The 23,493-nt window shown below is 58.3% G+C and overlaps 1 protein-coding gene across 3 annotated transcripts in view; it reads left to right on the top strand.

The window, feature by feature from the left end:
- Nucleotides 1–23,158, top strand: part of WDR86 (WD repeat domain 86) — a 31,516-nt gene extending 8,358 nt beyond the window's left edge. The window contains exons 1-7 of one of the 3 annotated variants that reach the window (XM_047763778.1): nucleotides 178–368; nucleotides 563–851; nucleotides 7,951–8,092; nucleotides 11,225–11,645; nucleotides 18,647–18,782; nucleotides 22,448–22,551; nucleotides 22,843–23,158. In XM_047763778.1, the coding sequence (XP_047619734.1) occupies nucleotides 689–851; nucleotides 7,951–8,092; nucleotides 11,225–11,645; nucleotides 18,647–18,782; nucleotides 22,448–22,551; nucleotides 22,843–23,007 (1,131 nt within the window). In that variant the 5' untranslated portion in view covers nucleotides 178–368; nucleotides 563–688 and the 3' untranslated portion in view covers nucleotides 23,008–23,158. Of the gene's footprint in view, nucleotides 1–177; nucleotides 369–562; nucleotides 852–7,950; nucleotides 8,093–11,224; nucleotides 11,646–18,646; nucleotides 18,783–22,447; nucleotides 22,552–22,842 lie in introns of those variants that run through there. The other 2 variants (XM_047763779.1, XM_047763780.1) reach the window with 2 other exon arrangements.
- The last annotated feature ends 335 nt before the right edge of the window (nucleotides 23,159–23,493 follow it).

Below are 23,493 nucleotides of genomic sequence, written 5' to 3' on the forward strand. Positions count from 1 at the left end.
CCTCGTCCCGGCCTTTGGTCCCGGCCGGGGTGGCAGAGGGCAGGGGCCCAGAGGCGCAGGCTGGGCAGCCGGGAGCGCCGCACGTGGCGCGGTCCCCTGCGGGCGCAGGGACCGCCGGCTGAGATCGGTCCCCAGGGGGTGGGGTGGGGGGTGTCTGCGGGAGCGCGGGCCCGAAAAGTGGGAGGGGACAGGTTGAGGGGTGGTCTCTGAGGAGGAGCCTGGCTGGACTGTATTGTTCGGCGCCCGGCAGTCCAGAGCGCACAGAGCGGGGCTAGGAGGGTGCGCAGTTCCCCGGGCCCCCCGAGTCCCCGACGCCCGGCGAGGAGATCTGGGTTTTCCAGCGCGCCCCGCGAGACGCCTCTGCTCAAGTGGGGTGCGGGTGTTCCCGGGGGGCACGAGGGAGGGAGGCGTTCCCCGCAGGTGGGGCTGCGGCTGCTTCACCCGGGGACAGGGGGTCCCGAGTGGGTCGCCCCTGAGCCGGGTCAGGAGACTGGGAGGCTGGGTGGGCGCACCGGAGCTTGTCTCCCCCGCCTCACCCCCGCCGCTCCCGGTGCCTCTGCAGGAACCCGGCGCCGGGGCCCCGCGATGGCCGCGGGCCGCAGCCTCAGGGAGCTGCTGCCGCGTGGGTGCCGGGGCGCCCCTCCCTAGCGGGGCGCAGCCTGCGCCCGGTCCCCGCCCGACCAGCGGAATGGGGGGCGGAGGGTCTGCCCTGAGGGTCTGCGCGGACCACCGCGGGGGCATCAACTGGCTCAGCCTGAGCCCCGACGGGCAGCGCCTGCTGACGGGCAGCGAGGACGGCACCGCCCGGCTCTGGAGCACCGCGGACGGCCAGTGCTGCGCCCTCCTGCAAGGTAGACCCGCCTGGCCGCGTCCCGCGCCCTCTCGCTCTGTCCTCTTCCCTGCCCGCTCGCCTGCCGCAGACCTCGGCTCTTGCCGCAGACCCCTTCCCCAAAGTCCAGCCGGCGCCCGTCGCGGACACTTGTGGAAGGGCGCCGGGAGGGGTGGCCGTGCAGAGGGGGTGGCGTTGGGGTCAGTGAGCCGAGCGGCGCCGCTGTCAGGGCGAAGAGCATTTCTCCACCGCTGCATGAAATCACTTCCATCACCTACGTTTTAACACGCAAAAAGGTATCGCCCCTCTGCCCCCTTCAGCTAAGCTGCGCCTTCCCTCATCTCTCAGTGGCCAGATGACCTGCGGCCGAACATTTCCTCTCTCCAGGGCTTCGTGGTCACAACGGGGGTTCCTTAAGCGCCCTGGGCGCTGTCTTGGGTAGCCCTCTCCTTGTAGACCTGTTATCCTCCTCGTGCAGACAGAAAACAGAGGCACGGAGTTAAGTAGCTTGCCAGGGGTTTACACAGCCAGCCCAGGGGGGCGGCAGGATTGAAATTTGATCCCCCCAACTGGACTACCCTGCCCTCCTCTCCTGCTGCCGCCTTTCATCTGCAGTTTCGCCTATTTAGAAACTCCATGAAGTACACATAGACGGAAATACTCGTTCATGAAGGAGTTCTGCAAATGCACCCTTACTGATGTATATTTGTGTGCTTGCCCACAGGAAGGTGGCTGTTTTTCTTACCCTGGGTCCCTGTCACAGGTCTGTGAGGTCCCTCTGTTCTGAGTGGCCAGTATAGCCCCTTGCGAAGGCACCAGACTTCCTGCCTTCTGTGCCCAGTTATCACTGCTGGTTTTTCCACCCTAATCAGCAAATCCTGGGTGACCTCCCTGCTCATGGAGGCACAGGGAGTAAATTAGCTTCAGTAACTGGCTGATCTTGAGCCTGTTGGTTTTATGTTTTATTGTTTTATTTTTTCAAATCCCAGATTTATGTATGTATGTATGTATTTTATTTATGCATTTATTTTTGGTTTTTAGGACCATACCAATGGCATATGGAAGTTCCCAGGCTAGGGGCTGAATCAGAGCCACAGCTGCAGGCCATCGCCACAGCCACAGCAACGCAGGATCTGAGCTGCATCTGCGACCTACACCACAGCTCATGGCAATGCCGGATCCTTAACCCACTGAGTGAGGCCAGGGCTCGAACCTGCATCCTCATGCATACTAGTCAGGTTCTTAACCTCCTGAGCCACAACAGGGATGCCTTAGCATCCCCATTTTGTGGATGAGGAAACTGAGGCTGGCCAGCCCTCTGTGCCCCTCCCTCCTGGTCCAGAGCCCTTTCCCCCTCGCCTGCCTGGTGGCTTGCCTGGGCTGGGTGCCTGTGTCAGATTCAAAGGTGCAAGAGTCTCGGATCTCGCCCTGGGGAACTGGCAGATTGGACTGAAAGAATGATTGCTACGCTGAGGGGCTGTGTGCCCTTGAACTTCCCATGAGCGGGAACTCGGTGACCTGGGGTAGGCAGAGTTCACCTCTTGGCTCAAGAGGGCCTGAAACCAAGGCAATTTTTAATTGTCACTTGAAAAACCTCATGACATTCAAATGTACCATCTTAATCACTTTTTCAGTGTACAGTTCAGAGATCGTCAAGGTTCAAAATGTGCAACCGTCACCACCACCATCTCTAGGACTTTTTCACCTTGAAGCAAAACTGAAACTGTCCCCATTGAACAAAACCCCATTCCTCCCTCCCTCCCTCAGCCCCGGGCCCTCGCTGCTGTACTTTCTGCTCCAGGAACCTGACTCTTCCAGGTACCTTGTATAAGTGGCATCGTGCGTTGCTTGTCTTCCTGTGACTGGCTCCTTTCACTGAGTGCAGCTTTCCCAAGGTGGCAGCGTGGGCCCCGATGTCCTTCCCTTTGAGGGCCGAATACTGGCCCGTTGTGTGATCGTCGGTCGGTGACCGCTTGGGCCGTTTCCCCTGACCGTTGTGCATGATGCTGCCGTGAACGTGGGTGTACAAATGTGCCTTCCGCTCCCTGCTTTCCATTCTCTTGGGCATTTGCCCAGAAGCGGGATTGCCGAGTCATCGCATACATATTTGTAAGAGGGCCTGTGGAGCACAGGGCAGGCTCTCAGACATAAACAGATCATTATTAACTTTGTCTCGGTCAAGGAAGAATTCCATCAAAAGGCAGTTTGTTTTAAGTGTGGATGGGAAGGAAGCCCACGCTGGCAGGGCGTTCTTCGGCTCTGCAGAGACCACTCTCCAGGGGGAGGTAAACTCCCTTGAGGGCTCCGGAGGATGGAGAGGGAGGCAGGAGCGCAGGGTCAAGGTCGTGGGGCGAGAGAAGCTGGGCTGAGGACAGGCCCCATGGTGGCGGCAGTGACTATAGAGCCTCAGCCCAGGCTGGGAACTTGGGGGCAGATGGCCCAAGGTGTGCAAGTACCACTTCAAAATGGTCACTCCGTCGTGGCTCAGCAGAAACAAATCTGACTAGGAACCATGAGGTTGCAGGTTTGATCCCTGGCGTTGCTCGGTGGGTTAAGGATCTGGCATTGCCGTGAGCTGTGGTGTAGGTTGCTGACGCGGCTCGGATCCTGCACTGCTGTGGCTGTGGTGTTGGCTGATGGCTACAGCTCCGATTCGACCCCTAGCCTGGGAACCTCCATATGCCATGGGTGCAGCCCTAAAAAGCAATAAATAAATAAATAAATAAATAAATAAATAAATAAAAACAAAATGTTAAAGCCAGGAGAGTTTCCTACAGGGATGCTTGCAGGGCATGGGGAGCCACAATACCTGCGGAAGGAAGCAGCAGGGCTGTCGGTTGCTGTCCCCCGGCCTGAAGGAGGGAAGGTGGGAGCGGTCACTGCAGCCTAGAAAGGGCCGGGGAGGCGCGGCTGTGGTTTGAGAGCCTGGGCCAACATTTCCTGACCTAGACTCTCTTGCTGGGGCTCCCGACTGTCTGAGCCCTGCGGGCAGTGGGGGGACAGGGAGCCCACAGGGGGTGGGAGAGCCGCAGGGAGCAGGCTGGAGAAGGGGCAGGGACCCGCTGGCCCAGAGGGAGAACGCCAGGGGCATCAGCAGGAGTGGAGGCCCCGCTTTCCATGCTGAGCGGACCGTGAGTTCAGCTGGGCCCGGCCCCTCCACCACTGCAGACCCGGGGCTCCAGCGCTGCGAGCCGCCCTGCACGTGGACAGGGCGCCTTGGGACCGTGGAGCTGGGAGGCGGGAGGGGCCGACTACCTTGGCAGCAAACCCTGAGTCTCAGCATGTTCTTTTGAACATAATAACCACATTTTATCTGCATTCTACATCCCTTCAAAAATATTTATTTTTAGTTTGGCTTTTATTTTTGCTTATTCTGCATAATTCCAGCAGCTCATGGCCGAGGTCCCTGGAGATGTGAGAGGCCCTCCCTCCTCCCAGCCCTCCTTTATCCATCCTCTGTGACCCTGCCGGCCCTCAGGCCATGCAGCCCTGTCATTAGTCTGTGGATTATAGTGTGTGTGGGGGGGTGGGCATGTTCGCAAACCCCCAGGGCTCTTGTGCTACAAGTCAGCTCGCTGGGGTTGTCAGATGTGAGGCGGGCATCTCTCTGGTCCCCCTGGAAGGGACTCGAGCATGGGAGGAGGACCTTGACCCATGCAGGGAGCCCCAGCCAGCTCGGCCAGGCCCCTGAGAGCACAGAGGGTCAGCCTGGCCCAGCTTCAGAGATGAGGTTTTTTCACGTTGAAAAACTTCTTTTTTTTTTCAAAAACTTCTTTTCACTATCACCTCTTTTCTCTAAGTCTTTGTTTATATGTGTTTGCATTTCTTTTGATTTGCAATCAGTGAATATATCCTCTTTTTTTTTTTTTCCTCCACGGCTTGGGGAGGTTCCCAGGCTAGGGGTCAAATCAGAGTGGCAGCTGCCGGCCTACACCACAGCCACAGCCACAGGATCCAAGCCACATCTGTGACCTATGCCGCAGCTTGCCACAACACCAGATCCTTAACCCACTGAGCGAAGCCACGGATTGAACCTGCATCCTCACAGACACTAGTCGGGTTCTCAACCTGCTGAGCCACAGCGGGAGCTCCAATATATCATCTTTGTAACCTCACATGTTGGAAGAGCTCTCAGGATCCTGGGAGCGCCTGGTTAGTGGCTGCGGTTTCCGTGAGCAGAGATGCCATGCTTGGGTTTTCAGCGCTTTCCCTGGCCTGATTGGCAGGTCCGCTTGGCACTCTCCCTTCCTGCCATTAGTTGCTATTGAGATGGTCACCTGGAAGGGAGGTGACACCCCGAGGGAGCCCCTCTTGGCCTTGGTTAGCCAGGGGGTGAGGACACGAGCTGGGCAGGACCAGCTCCCTGGCCACCTTCCAGCCCCGTGAGGAAGCCTGATATTCGTCGCACGGTTCCGGGCCCTCCTGACCGCAGATCTGGTCTCAGGGAAGGCTCGCTGACACTCCTTAAATATTTTATAAACATTTCAGGGTTGGCGAAGAGCTGGACTGCATTTTGCCAATGCATTTTGCCCTCAACTTTTAAAAGTGGGGTGCTTCTTCCAGGGCAGCAGCTGGCAGCTCTTCTGGTGTTTACTTAAGTCATACAAACGTTTTTCTGGAGGCCTGATATGTGCTATCCAAGAAGATGGAAAAACATCTTTTTTTTCTTACTTTAAAAAAAAAATTCTGTTTCTTAGAACCCAGGAAGTTGGATTCTTCCAAGAATAAGCTTGAACCCAGGGCCAGAAAAAAAAAAAAAAAATTGTGAATCAGCTTGAAACTGTCCAGGAGATTCTAAATCTCTACTGATTAGCAGGCATCTAGATGAAATTTTAAATCCGATCAAAATCCTTGATGTAGTAAACACATCAATGTTATTATTTGAAGTCATCGGTCTCCTCACCTGTGAAATGGCTCTTCATCTAACGTTCCTTTGATTCTCTTGATTTTCTGGTCCCTGAATTCTCCTCTGAGAGAGTCGGTTTTGGGGAGTTCCCATCGTGGCGGAGCAGAAATGAATCTGACCAATATCCATGAGGATGGACGTTTGATCCCTGGCCTCGCTCAGTGGGTCAGGGATCCGGTGTTTCCGTGAGCTGTGGTGTAGGTTGCAGACACAGCTCGGATCCGTGTTGCTGTGGCTGTGGTGTAGGCCGGCGGCTGTAGCTCCTATTCATTTGACCCCTGGCCTGGGAATCTACATAAGCAGTGGGTGTGGCCCTAAAAAGAAAAAAAAAAAGGAAAAAAGAAAAAATAGGGAGAGAGTCAATTTTGGAGTTCTCTGGTGGCTGAGTGTTAAGGATCCAGTGTTTTCAGTGCTGTGCTCGGGTCACTACTGTGGCACAGGATCCATCCCTGGCCTGGGGACTCCTGCATGCCGAGGGCACAGCCAAAAAAAAGAGAGAGTCAGTTTCAGTTGAAACTGGTTGAAAAACAGGCCCTAGTGGATCCAGGGGTTGAGGTCTCCCAGGAGCTGCTTAATGATGCTCGAGGCATAAACAGCCCACAGCCAAGGTGAGAGTCAAAAGGTCTGACAACCGCCCAGGCGCACTTGGCTGAGACCCCAGACTGCGTGGCCCCCTCCCTGTCCCAGACTTGCACCTGTGCCGTATCTGCTCCAGTCACCCCTTCAGCCCCGTGTCATCGCCTCTCCACACGCTCTTCCTCTTCTTCCGACGGACACAGCACCGTAGAGACCCTTCCTCGCCTGCCACACCCAGGCTTCTGCTCTGTGATCCTTTTCACGCTCCGTCCCAGCATGTGTCACGCTCAGCTGTCTGTCCTGCTGGGCTGGCTGCTCCCTTTGAAGGCAGGCAACGTGTCTAAATTATCTTGGATTCGTGTCCTGTGGCTGCTGGGACCAGTGGTTACACTGGGTTGCCTTAAAACAGGTTCGTTCCGACACAGTCTGGAGGCCGAACGTCCAAAGTCAGCGTCACAGGGATGGTTATGAAGGTGTGGGCAGGGCTGCGGTCCCTCTGAAACCTGCAGGGGAGAAGGTGGCTGCCTTTCCAGCCGCTGGTGCCTGCTGCCCCCCTCGGCTTGTGGCCGCCCCCCTCCAGTCTTCAGGGCCAGCACCTGCAAGTCTCGGCTCCTTCTTCTCTGTCCTCAGATCGTCCCCTGCCTCCTTCTCATAAGGACGCTCACGGAGTTCCCGTCATGGCTCAGTGGTTAACGAATCCGTCTAGGAGCCATGAGGTTGCGGGTTCGATCCCTGGCCTTGCTCAGTGGGTTGGGGATCCGGCGTTGCCGTGAGCTGTGGTGGAGGTCACAGACGCGGCTCGGATCCCATGTTGCTGTGGCTCTGGTGTAGGCTGGCGGCTACAGCTCTGATTCAACCCCTAGCCTGGGAACTTCCATATGCCACGGGAGCGGCCCAAGAAATGGCAAAAAGCCAAAAAAACAAAAAAACAAAGGATGCTCGCAATGGCCTTTAGGGTCTGACCCGATAGCCAGGAGAATCTCCCTGTCTCTTAATTATATCTATCAATGTATCTGTTTCCGCAAAAGGTAACATTTCTAGGATTTTGCAATTAGGATCTGCTTTCTTTGGGGCCAGTGTTCCGCCTATCACGGTGTCTCTCCCCAAATGAAAGCACAGCTGGCACCTGGCATGTATTCAGTCTGCACAACAACCCCCGCCCACCGCTGCATGAGATAGGCATCATCACTCTCCCCGTTTCAGGTGAGGAAATAGAGGTACAGGATGCTAGCCCAGCGTTCTGGCTCCAAAGACCATGCCCTTGGCCTCTATACTTCCTGCCTTTGTAACATGGGGTTTGTTGAATGACTGAATGAGTACGAACAGCTGAAAAGTTTGAAGAAGACTGAAAGGAGATGCGTGAGAAGGGAGAGGGAAGGAGAGGAGGGCGGAAGGAGTGAGAGGAAGATGAGGGAACAAAAGGATTCCGGGCAGGCTGCGTGTCCCCTGAATTGTTCCTGGCTCCCCGTGGCTCTTGAGACTCTTCCAGATTTAAGTCATCATCTCAGAGCATGCATCACTTCTGGATTCAAACGCTCTCTGCCCCCTGCTTTTTTCCCGCCTCCCCCATCTCAACCATTCTCCAAGAGAAACAGGAGCTGGCATGCCCTGCTACGCTCACACCGGCCCTCGTCTGCAGGACATGAAAGCTACGTGACCTTCTGCCAGCTGGAGGACGAAGCTGCCTTCACGTGCAGCGCTGACTGCACCATCCGGAAGTGGGATGTGCTGACCGGGCAGTGTCTGCAGGTGTTCCGGGGACACACATCCATTGTGAACAGGTCAGTGTAGCCCAGGCACCCCAGGCCACCAGGCAGTCAGGACATCGCCTCTTGTCATGGTACCTGGCTGAGTCCCAGGGGACAGAGATGTAGGCTGTGGGGCCCCTGCCTTGGGGGAACTAATTTTTTGTGGGAAACACTTGTGGACGTGTGGGGAGGTGATCAGAGGCACGTGGCAATGGGAGGCCCAGGACAGAAGTGTCCCCGGGTGTGACAAGTGCTAACTGCCCAGAGCTGCAGGTTGGAGGTTGGGAGGCGGGGGTGAGGGAGAGGCGGCACCACCAACAAACACCCCTTTGGCTGCGGCAGCACATCTGCCCCTTGCTGGGCTCAGGGCAAGGCACTGGGGGCGAAGCTCCAACTGATGGGAACGCATTCCAGAGGAGATGGATTAATTGGTACCTGATAGCGGACCAGGGCCTGGGAGGAGGAGCGCAGTGGGGATTGTTCGGAGGAGAGTCAAGGGTATTTGGGGATTGTTCTGAGGAGAGTCAAGGGTATTTGGGGATTGTTCTGAGGAGAGTCAAGGGTATTTGCAAACCTCTCCTCTCCGTGTTGCTGTTGAAAATAGCTCAGCCCCTCCTTCTCACGAGGTTTGACTTTGCCTTTCCTTGTTGTTGAGTTTGGGTCTGGGCTGAGCCATGGAAATTCCTTGCTGATCAGGAGCTCCTGTCGTGGCTCAGCGGTTAACAAATCTGACTAGGAACCATGAGGTTGCCGGTTCGATCCCTGGCCTCGCTCAGTGGGTTAAGGATCCGGCGTTGCCGTGAGCTGTGGTGTAGGGCGCAGATGTCGCTCGGATCCCGAGTTGCTGTGGCTGTGGTGTAGGCCAGCAGCTGTAGCTCTGATTCAACCCTTAGCCTGGGAACTTCCATATGCCACAGGTGCAGCCCTAGAAAACAAAAAAAAAAAAAAAAAAAAAAAAATAGAAGAAAGAAAGAAAGAAATTCCTTGCTGATCAGATCAATTGGACACTCTTTCTGTCACTTGCAGCTGCCTCAAGCTCCCCAGGGGACACCCAGTGTATGAGCAGGAGTCTGGGCACCGGTCCTCAGGCCCTCTTGGCCAGGAGGGGCACCTGCCTGGAAAGTTAACTGAGCAAGGAAGGGGCCCCTGGGTGAGTGGGTGTTTGGGGCGCCGTTGTGGTGGTGACAGAAGAATGTCCTCAGCCAGAGGGGATGCTGGCAGCATGGGCTTTGTGGTGCCTGAGTCCACGTGGGACCCATGCGGCCTAATGGTCCAGCGCAGTGGGTGGGAGGGGCGAGTGAGGCCGTCACTAACTGGCAGGAGGACCTGTCCATCAGAAGGCGCTCTCTCGGGGCGGGAACACAGTGACGTCCCCGAGCTGCCAGGTGGAAGAGTTGTGTTAACTCCGCATATTCTGAGTGGAGAAGGACCCCAGTGGGACCCCCGTAGAGCTCAGTTCCAGCCCCCCTCCCTTAGCTGGAGTAGGGGAGGCCTGGGACCTGGGAGACCAGGGCCAAGCAGGCTCGGGGTGCGGGGGGCTGAGTTTAGGACCCGGGACTCCGCTCCCGCTGGGCTCTTCGCACAACTCTTTCTGGAGAAGGTAGCTGGTGACCGAGTCTCTTCTTGTGAGGCTGTGAGCAGCGGGAGGGCTGACAGGATGGGACAGGGGGAGGAGGCCACCCCTCACGTGACCAGGGAGCTCTCAGGGTGTGCTGGAAACGATTCACCTGCTCCTCCAGAGTAAACCTGGAAACGAGGGCGAGACATGATGCTCTGCCGGGTCTGGCGTCTCCCGAGCGCACGCGCAGCACACACGGGTATTCACACACAGGTGCACGTACTCACTCATGTACACACCACACACACACACACGCACACACGCGTGCCCGCCATTGGCTGTCTTGAACACTAGCTCCGCGTAGACGTGTGCATCATTAAGTAACTGCTCACAAGTGAGCCGTGTCCCGGAGGACGTGGCCCTCACTTCTCATGTTTTCAGAGCTGGGCTTGGCGTGTACGCCCCTGGGGGCTCAGCCCGGCCTGGTGTCCCTGCCCTCTCACGCCAGGCTGCACCCAGCCGGACTCCGGCCCCTAGACCATCCCCTGAGGTCACACGTCATCACTTCCCTTTAGAAACACACACGTGGTGAGAGCGTATCTCCCGGTTTCAGGGAAGGAGCCGTGGGCAGCGCTGCTTCCTGAATTATTTGCAGGAAGTGAGACAGCCCAGAGGCGGCCAGAATGATCATCTCTCCTCCTGCCCGTGCTAAGCTCACTGGCAAAGACCTTTTAAAAGAACGGGCACAGGAGCTCCTGTCGTGGCTCAGCAGTTAATGAACTCGACTAGGATCCATGAGGATGCGGGTTTGATCCCTGGCCTCGCTCAGTGGGTTAAGGATCCAGCATAGCTGTGAGCTGTGGGGTAGGTCACAGATGCGTCTCTGATCCTGAGTTGCTGTGGCTGTGGTGTAGGCCGGGAGCTGTAGCTCCGTTTCGACCCCCAGCCTGGGAACCTCCATATGCCAGTGCGTTCGGCCCTGAAAAGCTAAAAAAACAAGAAACAAACAAAAAAAGAGGGGGCACAAGGCTTCCCTGTCACTGGGATCCCGACCCTTTGTCCCCATATGGACGACACACCCCATGCCAGATTCACTTTGTCGGGGGTGTGTAAAGGGGCCCTTTGAAGTTATACACGGACAGACGTGTGTTTTTGGGGAGAAGCTCTCAGCATACATCAGCATGAGGATGAGAATCAGGAAGCAGGTCTTACTGTACAGCACAGGGAACTATATCCAATCTCCTGGGACAGAACTTGATAGAAGTCGGTCCAAGGAAAAGACTGTCTGTACGTATGGCTGGGTCACCGTGCTGTACAGCAGCAAGTGACACAACACTGTAAGTCAGCTATACTTTAAAAAAAAAAAAGGAACCATGAATACTGACTGCTTGGGAGATCTCTGCTCTGCCTCCGGCTCTTCTGTCCCTTTGCTGTCCCCCTGGAGCAGGAGGCTCGAGACGCTTCAGCCTTGAGATGGGAGCATTGCATGTTCTCCTCCATCACCTGGGCTCGGTGAACATGTCAGGCGCCAGCCAAAGGGACCCTATGACAGCCCGCTGGCCCCCTCTGCGCCCTCTGACCCTGGACCCTCCCCCTCTTGCCACCAGGATCCTGGTCACCAACAACCAGCTCTTCAGCAGTTCCTATGACCGCACAGCTCGCGCCTGGAGTGTAGACAAAGGGCAGGTGTCGCGAGAGTTCCGGGGCCACCGCAACTGTGTGCTGACTCTAGCCTACTCTGCCCCCTGGGACCTGCCTGGGGCTCCCTGCGTGGAGGAGGCCGTGGCTGGGGGGCTTCTGGTGACGGGAAGCACAGACGGCACAGCCAAGGTGTGGCAGGTGGCCAGTGGCTGCTGCCACCAGACGCTGCGGGGCCACACGGGCGCCGTGCTCTGCCTGGTGTTGGACACACCTGGCCACACGGCCTTCACCGGCAGCACCGACGCCACCATCCGCGCCTGGGACATCCTGAGTGGGGAGCCGCTGCGCGTGTTCCGGGAGCACCAGGGCTCCATCATCTGTCTGGAGGTGAGACCTGCCTGGCCCCACCCTCGTGCATCCTCTGAGCCCTGCCCCCAGTGTACTAGTCAGCTCAGGCTGTGTAACAAAGCACCACAGACTGGGCAGCTTAAAGGGCACAGGTTGATCTCAGACTTCTGGCGCTGGAAGTCCAAGCTCAAGGCATCCCAGGGCCTCTCTCCTCGGCTTGTAGATAGCCGCTCCCCTGTGTTCTCACACGGTCTTCCCGCTGCATCCAGTCGTGTGGGATGTGAGGCTCCGCCCTCACGCCCCCATTTTAACTGTTGCCACTTTAACGACCCTATTGCCAAATCCAGTCACAGTCACAGATACCAGGGTTACGGCCGTTGGCAACACGTGGGTTTTGGTTTCCTTCCATGGACGGGAGGGTTAAGAGGAGTCACAAATGAAGCGATGGGATGGGCTCGAGGTGACGGAAGCAGAGTGCCGTGGTCCCCCAGGAGGCCTGTTTGGGGTTTGGGGGGTGAAGGGTAGCCCAGGACCAGTGGAGTAGAGAAGGGCTCCATTTTGCTTGGACAGAGGGACCCCCGACCCCTGGTGAACCCCAGAACAGCCCAGGTCCCTGCCATGCTTGTTTGGTCATATAAATTGCACTTTTCCAACTCAGCCCCTGCTGAGGACATGGTGATGGGGGGTGTTACTGAGCTGAGAGTCAGTTTCCGAGCTCGAGAGCTGGAGAGGTGGGAGGGCAAAGGGGGGGCCCTGGAGGCACCTGGGAAGCAGCATCGTGCGTGATGGGGAGAGGCGTGCAGGGAGCCGTGGCTCTGTGTCCTGGGCAGGGGCAGAGGGATGGGCTCTGGGTCCCTGAGGGAGGGGCACGTCTGGGCTCAGTCTTTTGGTGCCAACCAGGGGGGAGTGTGTCTCCTCTGCTGTCATCCTGGGGGTGAGTCTGTCCCCTGCGTTGTCCTACTGGGGGTGTAGAGCCCAGTGCCACCGGCAGGAGGAGTGAATGAGCTCCGAGCCGGCTGGCGGAGCTCCTCCCTCTGCAGGAGGGTGCTCAAGAGGCCCCGGAAAGCACAGGGTCAAGGCCAGCTCCCAGGGTGGGGTGTCCCAGTGTGGGGTGCTCTGTGGTGAAGTGCCCTAGTGTGGGGTGCCCCCAGTATGGGGTGCTCTGGGGTGGGTGCTTCTAGCTTGAGGTGTTCCAGGGTGGGTGCCCCTGGGGTGGGTGCTGGAGTGAGGGGTGCTCCCAGGGTGGGTGCCCCTGGGGTGGGCTGTTCTTGGGGTGGAGTACTGCTCGTGTGCGGAGCTCCCCGTGTGGAGTCAGTCCTGTTCCTGCAGGCACACAGCGGGACGGGTCCGGGATGGCTCCCCGACAGGGAGTGGGGGTGGGGACTGGCACATGGCGTGTGGGGGCCCCTGGGTGTGGGGTCAAGGTTGGGGGCAAGAGGGCCTGCGTGGTTGGCTGGGCAGGGAGCGTGCACCCAGTCGGAGGAGCTGTGGGCACCCCGGCAGAGGCTGGTCCCAAAGTGGGGTCTGAAGGGAGGGACACAAGGTGGCCCCTCCCCATTTCCATGGCAACAGCCCTTGATTCAGGAGAGTTGTTTGGTCGTGGGCTCATTACTTAGCTATTGAGTAGAGCCTGCTTCACCCCCAGATGGAATGGGGGCAGAGAAGCCCCCATTTTCTAGAGCAGCTGGGGGATAAGGATCTGCCCGAGGGAACCCCAGGCCCCCATCGCTGCAGGGCCGACCTGGCATGTTCCTGAGAATGGAGGGCCTGATGCTCATCGAGGCTTGACGTCCCCTCCCTGGGAAGGGGACAGGCCCTGGGGAGGGGACGGGCCCGGGGGCCGCCTCCCCGCAGAAGCAGCCAGGGTGCAGAGGCCGCATTCAGGAGAGAGGGCTGCTTCCCTGTGGTGTGGACGCTCTGTAAGTGGGTCTCTGTGGTGTTGCCGCTGGTACCAAATCAGTCGAGCTGTGCCGTGATGTGGGAGGCTGGGCTTGGGTGACCTTCGTGGGCGTTGCCTTTGCCCACTTTCCCAAGTCCCTCTTTCTCAGCGTTCACGTCTGTTTCCTTCCTCCGTCCCTTTCTCTGTCTCCTGCATGTCCACACACAGGACAAGCCACCTGAGCCGGAGATCGGATCTCCTCTTGGGGATCTGGCAGAATCCCCATCCTCCCAGCTCGGGGAGGGGCAGGCTGCCTTCCCAGATGCCCTGCGGGACAGGCAGGGTTCTGGTGTCTGGAGCATCCTGGGTCAGGAGGGTTCTGTGAGCCCAGCATCCTGGCCTCTGGCGGTGGTTTGGAGAGGAGGCGCTGGCGCTGGCAGGGAGGGCGTTGTCTGCGTTTCCTGTTGGGCTGCGTGACAGTCACCCACCAGGGTCCTGAGGGGCCTGCTCCGGGGAGCTGTGTGTTTACACTGTGCATTGGGAACAGGAAGGCCCTTTTGTGTGTTGAGATAAAGTTATGAGCTGCCTTTTCAGAGGCTGGGGAGGAAAGATGAGGCTTACAAGAGCAATCCAGCCTCATTAGCCTGCCTCCCACCCCCTGGCTCTGTGCCCGGAAGGTCCCGCATGGCACGCTCCCGCCTCCTCGTAGGCCCACAGCGGCTCTGAGCCTTCCAAGGGCAGAGGCGAGGCCCAAGAAATCGGCCACGGCCGAAGGGCCTGCCTTTCCCCTCTATTATGGGATTCGCGTGCCAACCCCAGAGGGTTCCAGAAGCCAGGTGGGGGTAGCCGAGAGTGCGCAGAAGGTGGGCCAGAGCAGAGGGAGGGCTCACTTCCAGGTAACCTCCTCAAGGTCAAGTCCACAAACCGTGGAGTCAAGGGACAGCTGCCTTACCCTCGCTCTTCAGAGGAGCTCCCAGGGCCTGAGCTCACCGGGTGGTCCTTGTGAAGAGGAGAAGGAGACCCTTTGCTGTCCCTTCATACTTTCATATTTATGTTTTTAAAAAATGTTGGTTATGAAACATCTCAGACATAAAATATAGCAGACAGTAAAACACACACCTGTGTACCCAGCTTGGAAATGAGATATTAGCATCAGGTCATGCTTACCTCATATCTTTTTTTTTTTTCTCCTGTTTCTTTTTTGGCCGCCCCGAGGCATCTGGAGTTTCCTGGCCAGGGATCAGAGCTAAACCCCAGTCTCAACCTAAGCCCCAGCCGCAGCTGAGGCAACACCAGATCCTTAACCCACTGTGCCAGGCTGGGGATCGAACCTGTGTCACAGTGCTCCCAAGACACCGCCAATCCTGTCGTGCCACAGCAGGAACTCCTTACTTCGTATCTTTTAAAAGAAATAAACATTTCAAATATAACCAGAGAGGGCCAGGAAACGTGCTGGTGGTGTGGGGCCACCCCAGGGCGCCTGCCTGTCTGCGGTCTCATCTGGATGCTCGTTCTTTTCCTGCAAAAGCCCTGTCCTGCCAAACCCAGAGGGGCCGGGCAGAGACTGGGTGTTACCAGCTCCCGGGTTAGACTAGGCTGCGTGCGATATCAAATGTATCCTCCCAGCCTCCTCCAAGGGGGATTATTTTTTCTCATTTTGCACATGAGAAGATGGAGGCTCGGAGTGGGTAAGCAACTTGCCCAGGCTCGCACAGCTTGTAAGGGGCAGAGACAGGATGTGAGCCCAGGACTGAACATGTAACCTGTGCTTGTAACAAGCAGCTTTTAAAGGGGTGACGGGGTCCATACCATGCTAGAGTCAGGGAGCCTCCTCTGATAGGAAAATGCCTGCAGCCTGGCTGTGCCCTGCTCACCACCTGGCCCAGTTGCTCCTCTCCTGCCGTGAGCAAGGGGGAGGGGGAGGCCCAAACCCTTGCCTCATCCTGCCCCGTCCAAGTGGGTGGGTCACACGCCAGGGAGATGGCCCGTAAGCCCGTCCCCTCAGAGTTGCCTTGGGGGCTGGGAGTCCAGCAGGACCGGCCTCTGTGACTCGCCGTCGGGGTCTGCCCTGCTTTCCCATTTGCCTCACGCCCCTCTGGCCTCCCCAGGCCACCCTGCTGCTCCCCGTGGGTCTCCTTTCAGGAAACCAGCCAAAGCGAGCCGTGAGGCCAGCCAAGGACAGCACGCTCCAGCATTTCCTCAGCCTCTGGATGTAGGATTTGTGCTTTGAAAGTGTACAGCTTGGTGGCTTTTTAAGCACAGTGTTGGAGGCCCTGCGTCATCAGAACATCAGCTCTGAGCAGGAGGCGTCCTCCCTGTGTCTCCGCACTCAGTGTCCCCTTTGTGGGGCCGAGCAGGCAGAGATGGGGAGGCCGAGTGGCCCGAGTGGCACTAGGGTCTTTTTTTTTAGGGCTGCACCTGCGGCATATGGAGGTTCTCAGGCTAGGGGGCAAATCAGAGCTGTAGCCGCCGGCCTACACCACAGCCACAGCAACTCGGGATCCGAGCCACATCTGTTAGCTACACCACAGCTCACGGCAATGCCAGATCCTTAACCCAACGAGTGAGGCCAGGGATCGAACCCACAGCTTCATGGATGCTAGTTGGGTTCGCTCCTGCTGAGCCACAACAGGAGCTCTCGCACCGGGGTCCTGACTCACCCGCTGCTCGTACCTGCGCCCCTTATTCTGGGTCTCAGTGGGTAGTTTGGGAAGCGTGATCGCTGGAGACCTGGGATTGCTTCTGGCAGTGACGGTTGGTGTGACGCCAGCCAGGAAACACTGGGGACCAGTGGCGATCAGCCTAGGGGCAGGGTGCAGACCCCGTGCCGGCAGCACGGGAGGGACCCAGGGGGGTGGCTTTCCCACAAAAGATGAGGGGGGATCAGCTCAGGGGCACTTTCTAGGCAGAGAGGACCTGTGAAAAACCTGGGGAGGGGAGTTCCCATCATGGCTCAGCAGAAATGAACCTGACTAGTATCCATGAGGATGCAGGTTCAATCCCTGGCCCCGCTTGGTGCGATAAGGATCCGGTGTTGCCATGAGCTGAAGTGTAGGTCGCAGACGTGGGCTGGATCTGGCGTGGCTGTGGCTGTGGCTGTGGCATAGGCCAGCAGCTGTAGCTCCGATTCCATCACCAGCCAGAGAACTTCCATTTGCTGCACCTATGACCCTAAAAAACAAGAACAAAAACAAAAAACCTGGGGAGGACAGTAGGTAGGCAGGGATCTTAGGGGACAGTGAGGACAGGTGAGCCTGGGGAAGCCGGGCTGTATCCGGGCTCCAGGCACAGGGCTGAGAGTAGGCGAGGGTGCTGGGCAGGTGCCCCTGCCCCCATCGATGACCAGGATCCAAGCCCCTGAGGGTGGTGCTGATGGGGGGAGGTCTGGGGGGTGTTCTGGACCCTGGGGAGGCCCTGTCCCTGGGGAGTGGAGCACCAGTAGGAGAGGCCAGAAGCCAGGCTCCATTGGCTGGGCCAGTCAGAAACCCATTAGGACTATAGGGCAGGGCCCGAGAGTCAGGCCATGCCCGTCTCCCACTTGGTCCACTGGAAAGCACCTGCAGTCTCTGCCTCCAGGAGGCCACATGTGTTCCTTGAGATTCTGCTCCTCCACCGTAGCAACTGACCGAAGGCCAGGTGTGTCCTGTGGCCGGAGTGGAAAGATGTACTGGGCCAGAGTCTTCTTCTCTGGGATGGAAACTGGAAAATATCGTGGGGCAACTGAGTCAGCCCCTTGGAACTGGCGTGGAAAGTGGCTGAGACCGGCAGTGCGCGATGAGCTAGGAGGACTTGGCACATGTTGAGGGAGCCTGTTCCGGGAGTTCCCGTTGTGGCTCAGCATTAACGAACCCGACTAGTATCCATGAGGATGTGGGTTCGATCCCTCAGTGGGTTAAGGATCTGGTGTTGCTGTGATTTGTGGTGTAGATCAAAGACGTGGCTCAGATCCTGCGTTGCTGTGGCTGTGGCTTAGGCCGGCAGCTGCAGCTCTGATTTGACCCCTAGCCTGGGAACGTCCATATGCCACAGGTGCAGCCCTAAAAAGCAAAAAAAAAAAAAAAAAAGATTAAAAAAAATTAAGACAGAAAAAAAAGGGAGCCTGTTCCAGGCCCACCACCCACTACCCCTGGGAGAAGGGCCTCATCTCTCCTGGGCCCCGGCCAAGCAGGAGGACACCTGGCGACATCAGCCAGCTAACTGCAGCTGAGGACCTCACCCCGTCGGCCTTGGGTTCTCAGCCGTGTCTCCGACCATGAGAGGTGCTGGGAGCTCTCTGGGCTGTGTGGTGTTTCGTCTAGGACATTTGTGGAATTACTTCAGTAGTCTCTGGGCTCTCTCTGGCTGGTACACTGGACTTCTTGGCCAGGGGTACTCTGGGAGGGGCCCCCCCAGGCCCTTCCCTTGTCTCCCAGCCCCTTTCCCCACCTCCTGTGACACCAGGCAGGGGTGTGAATGCCACTCCAGCTGGCAGGAGCTAGTGGGAAGTGGGGGAGTCTGTCTCTAGGGGCGGGGGCGGGCAGGGCAGGACCCCACGGTGGCCCCTGGATGCTCAGGTCCAGTCTGCCTCACGCTGCGGCCACTTAGGTGATGTCTAGACCTTTCTCTCACCTACCTGCCCTTCCCCAAGCAGAAGTCCAGTGAGCAAGCTGGAGCCTGGGCACCCCTTTTTCAGCTGGAAGACCCCCAGGGCACAGCAGTAGCTCCAGGGGGATTCGCATTGACCTTCCAGGGGCCAAGCTGCTCCTGAGGAGGCGACTGCTAATGAGAGCCACCTGGCAGTCACAGGCGTGGGGCCGGCCGGCATTTTCCGGTTCCTGCTCTTGGGGTGCTGAGCACTGGGGGGGTCGTGTCTGTGAGCCCCAGGAGGAGGGGGACAGGCTCCTTATCTGTGGCTGAAGTAGGTGAGAGCAGAGTCAGGGCCCGTCAAGATCTGACGCTGGGTCCCTGAGCCACACCGCCCTGCGGGGAAGGGAGGGCAGCCAGACGCTGGGCACCAGAGTGGGCAGGCGGGTGCGATGCGCGGGCAGGGGGCTTTCTGGCTGGGCCACGCTTTCTCCACCGAGACCTGCACGCGCCCCACCCGCGTTACACAGGGAGGTTTGGGGAGGACTTCGGCGGCCAGCGATGCCCGAGTCCGATGCCGCTCGCCCTCCTCCTGCAGCTGGTGAACCGGCACGTGTACTCGGGCAGCGCCGACAGGACGGTCAAGTGCTGGCTGGCGGACACGGGCGAGCGCGTGCGCACGTTCGCCGCCCACAGACACAGCGTGAGCGCCCTCAAGTACCACGCGGGCACCTGTAAGTGACCCCCTCGCCCAGGGCCCCTCTGCTTCCTCTTACTCCCCTCCCTGCTGAGCCTCAGTTGCATTCAGTTTGGTCAGCGGCCAAGGGCGGCAGCTGTGCACGTTTATTCCTCCGCGGAAATAAGGTCCAAACAGGGGTGTGGGGAGTTCCCGTTGTGGCTCAGCGGTAATGAACCCGACTAGTATCCATGACGACGCGGGTTCGATCCCTGGCCTCGTTCAGTGGGCTAAGAATCCGGCGTCGCCATGAGCGGTAGTGTAGGTCGCAGTCTTGGCTCCGGCGTTGCTGTGGCTGTGGTGTAGACCAGCAGCGCAGCTCCAATTCCACCACTAACCTGGGAATTTCCATTTGCTGCAGGTGTGGCCCTAAAAAAAAAAAAGCAAATCAGGCTGTTGGGATTCCTCCCCACCTTTAGCTCCCTAGGACATGCAGTGACCTGTGTGTTCAGAAGCCTTCAGGTCAAAAGCAGGTCTCAAGGACACTCTCTAGTTCTCAAGTGGGACGGTGACACCACTTAACTCCAGCCAGACTTGAGGGTCACGTAGGTTTGACTTCCCTTGGCATTAGGTTTGACTATGGATAAGAGAAAACCCAAGTAACTGGGATTTAAATGAGATAGTGGTTGGTTTTTCTCTCAGGTAGAAGTTCAGGAGCTGGTGATCTAGGCTAGAGTGGATGGCGCCACAGAATTGTTAGGCACCCAGATTCCTTTTTTGACTTTACGTCTTCACCCTTGGCATGAATCTCTATTTTTAAGGAGGGGTCCTCATGGTTCAAGATAGCTGCTGGAGCTCCAGCCATCATGTCATGTTTTAGGCAGGCATGAAGAAGAGGAGGGAAAGGCATAAGAATGTGTCTCCTAGATGAGTAGGCCCCTTTAGAGATCTTTCCTGGAAACCGCCCCGCCCCCCCCAAACACTTCTGCATACATCTCCCTGACCCCTTGCCTGCAGGAGAGGCTGAATAAGAAAATCTCTGGGGACCCTGCTGCGAGGATTCATCAGGGTTATTTTGGAAATAAAGAGGGGCTGCTTGGCTTACTGGGTAATCAGCAAGCTCTCTATCCCACAGGTCTCAAATTGTCCCACATCTGGGCCTTCCTGGCTCTGTCCGACTGGCTTGCCACAGGTTTACACCCCAGACATGTCCAGAAGACAGGCATTGTTCTGGGAGAGCAAACCCCACAATCTCACCACACCTACATGGGAGGGGGCCTCCCAGGTTCCTGAGAATCTCTTTCCCAAAACGACCCCTGATGTTCTGTTTCGCCACCAGCACCCTCCCTTTCCCCAGCTAGTCTCCCTCTCACACACATGCGTGCAGACACACACACATACACGCACACACCCAACAGCAGCAGGAAGCCCACCCCACATGGGGCTGAGCCTGAGTCATTTCTCTAGCACAGGAGTTAAGGGAGCAGAATGGGGGGTGGAAGCGGGAGGAGCCACAGTGGAAAATTCCAACCGACTCCACAGCACAGGTGTTAGATGAAGATAGAGTGGATTTCTGAAAATAGAGCCTGAGATGCCCTCAGGATTTCAGTGTCTGACGCAGGAAAATGATTTTTCCCTTGTTCCTGTGCCCAAGCTTATAAATGTGATTATGACTCTGCTTCTCCAACTTAAAAAGAACGTTGCCTAGAGCGCCTCCCCGTGGCAGCGGCTGGGATGAAACTTGCTGCGGCAGCAAATCCTGCAGACCCCACCTGCTGCCCGCGTTAAGGAGCTTGGACCTTGGTCTTGCCCGCAGGCTACAGGATGATCAGCCTTCATTCCAGACCCTTTTCCTACCCTCAGGATGCTCAACAACCACACTGCATGTGGAGGAAAGGCAGGAAAGGAGCTGAAGAGGCCCAGGGCCACATTCACCAATAGCTTTAGCAGAAATCCCTGGAGTGGAGTTCCCGTCGTGGCTCAGTGGTTAACGAATCCCACCACGAGGTTGTGGGTTCGATCCCTGGCCTTGCTCAGTGGGTTAAGGACCCGGTGTTGCCGTGAGCTGTGGTGTAGGTTGCAGACGCGGCTCCGATCCCACGTTGCTGTGGCTCTGGCGTAAGCCATTGGCTACAGCTCTGATTAGACCCCTAGCCTGGGAACCTCCATATGCCACGGAAGTGCCCCAAGAAATGGCAAAAAGACAAAAAAAAAAAAAAAAAGGAATTCCCTGGAGTAGGCAGGTCACACAGGAAACGGGATAAGGTATTGATGCTTCAAGGACAGGGGGTGCTGACTGGCTCACTCAGGATGCTTGGTGGCTGTACCAGATGCTGTGTGTACCCCACAGTCGAGGCTAATGGGAGTTGATGGATAAACACCCGGCATCCTTGTCCCCGGGTGGAACAACTCTGAGACACAGTTTGGGCCTTCTCCCAAGGCCCCCAGCAGTCCCCTGCTCACTAACACACCTGCATGGGAGGCCTCCCTTCCTGTTCTCTTCCCACCTCCTGGAATGCCCTGCCAGATGAACCGTATGCACGCAAATCCTAGCGTCAGGGTTGGCTTCTGAGCAAACCCAGGCTAAGATGATGAGTGGACGAGGGAGTTCCTCTGGCCAGTGTTCTCAGGGAGCTCTCTGACCAGCAGCATCACATGGGCCTGGCTAGACATGCGGCCCCACCCCAGACTTCCTTATTTTTTTAATTTCATTTTATTTTGTCTTTCTGTCTTTTCTAGTGCCGCACCCATGGCATATGGAGGTTTCCAGGGCTAGGAACCCTAATCGGAACTATAGCTGCTAGCCTACGCCAGAGCCCCAGCAACACCGGATCCGAGCCGCGTCTGCAACCTACACCACAGCTCACGGCAATGCCGGGTCCTTAACCCACTGAGCAAGGCCAGGGATCGAACCCACAACCTCGTGGTTCTTAGTCGGATTCCTTAACCACTGAGCCATGACGAGAACTCCAGACCTCCTTAAATCCGAAAATCAGGTGGGCCCAACCATCCGTGTCTTAACAAGCCCTCCTGGTGACTGTGATATTCAGGGCAGTTGGAGAACTCTTGGACTAAGAATGTAGGAAGAAGCCCAAAGGAGACAGAATCCGGGGCCTTCCCGTGGGGGCGGTTGGGCAGCGGCACTCTGGCGAACCCCAGAGGGGCTGGATTGTTTAGAGGACCAAGTTCATTACTGAGGAGGGGGAGGAACGCGTTTCTGGTTGGTCTTTGCCCCAGGAGGCTGCTCAGATGGTGGGGGGAGGGATGGCCCCCTGAGGCAGGGGCTTCAAAGCCGCTAGAAACTCCTGAGAGAAAAGCCAAGCTTCACCAAAGGCTTCCACCAAATGGCCTAAGGGTGGGGACTTTGGCCCAGGTGATAATCAGGAGGGATGGAAGCGCCTGGAAGGACAGGGTGGACTGATCTGAAGTCCAAGGGAGGTGGGGCAGCCAGGCCTGCAGAGCCAGCGGCAGCCCACGGAGGGCGCCTCCCAGCCCCCGGTGAGCACCTGGAACTCGCAGGAACGCGCTGAGATAAGGAAGGTGCCGCCTCCTGCCTTTCAAGGGGCTTCTGCTATTTCCCATTTGCCTTTTGACATCCTTGGGAGGTGAGGATGGGTCCCAGGGAGGGTCCTCGTCACTCCCCGCCCTGCCCCCTGCCCTGCGGCGTCGGGGACGAGGCCGAGGGCTCTGGGGCGGGAGGCCAGTCGCACTGCGTGTTCACAGTGTTCACAGGCAGCGGGGACGCCCGCGCGCGCGCCTTCGACGCCCAGTCTGGAGCGCTGCGGAGGGTGTTCCGCGGCCACGCCTTCATCATCAACTGCATCCAGGTAGGCGCTCCCGCCCTCCCCTGGGCCGCGGGGCCAGTGGGCTGAGCGAGGGCGGGCCCGCCTGCACCCTCCGCCCGGGAGAGGAAGGGGGGGACACGCAGCTCCCACCCACCCCCCGCCCCGGGCAGAGCCTCCTCCAGGCCGAGTCTTCCCTAGCAATCGGCCTGGGCAGTCGCAGTTCACGCCGATCCGAGGCGGGGAGGCGGGGCGGGCCCCGAGCCCTTGACGCTGTAGCTGCCGGGGCCCGGTGGGAGGGCCCGCCCCCGCCCTAGCCACGCCCCACCCCCGCAGGTGCACGGCCAGGTGCTCTACACCGCCTCGCACGACGGCGCGCTGCGCCTCTGGGACGTGCGGGGGCTGCCGCCGCCGCGCCGCGCCGCCCCCAAGCGCAGCCTCTCGCGCCTCTTCAGCAACAAGGTGGGCTGCGCCGCCGCAGCGCCCCTGCAGCCGGCCTGAGGCCCCCGGATCCGCCGAGGGAGCGCGGCCCGGCTTCCCGAGAGCCCCCAGCGGGCGAAGGCGACACGTGGGGCCTTGCCTCCGCCTCGGAGGACCTCCGAAGCCGTCTCCCGTGGGGAGACTGTGCTTGGCCCGGACCGCGTCCCCAACCTGCCCGCCTGTCTGTCCCCACCCTCTTCAGCCCGAGCCCAACCCTCAGCCTGCTCTCCGGCCCACCCGGGACCCTCCCAACTCTCAGGGTCTCCAGCCCCACGACCTGGGGCGCCTGCTGAGCGAAACGGACGCTTCAAAATGCCGCTGAGCCACAAACTGTCGTTATTCTGGCCAATTGTACAACTTGTGCAGAAGCGAAATACAGGTCCTTAAAATGCTCTGCAAGATGTCTTTTGTTCTGCAAACTGAGCCTCAGCCTCCTCGCAGAGGGAGGAGGGGTTCTGGGGCACCAGGGGCCGGCCTCGCTCCCGGCCTGGGCCTGCCGGCCTGGGG

The sequence above is a fragment of the Phacochoerus africanus genome, chromosome 16 (assembly GCF_016906955.1).
Source record: "Phacochoerus africanus isolate WHEZ1 chromosome 16, ROS_Pafr_v1, whole genome shotgun sequence".
In the NCBI taxonomy this organism is placed as follows: Eukaryota; Metazoa; Chordata; class Mammalia; order Artiodactyla; family Suidae; genus Phacochoerus; species Phacochoerus africanus.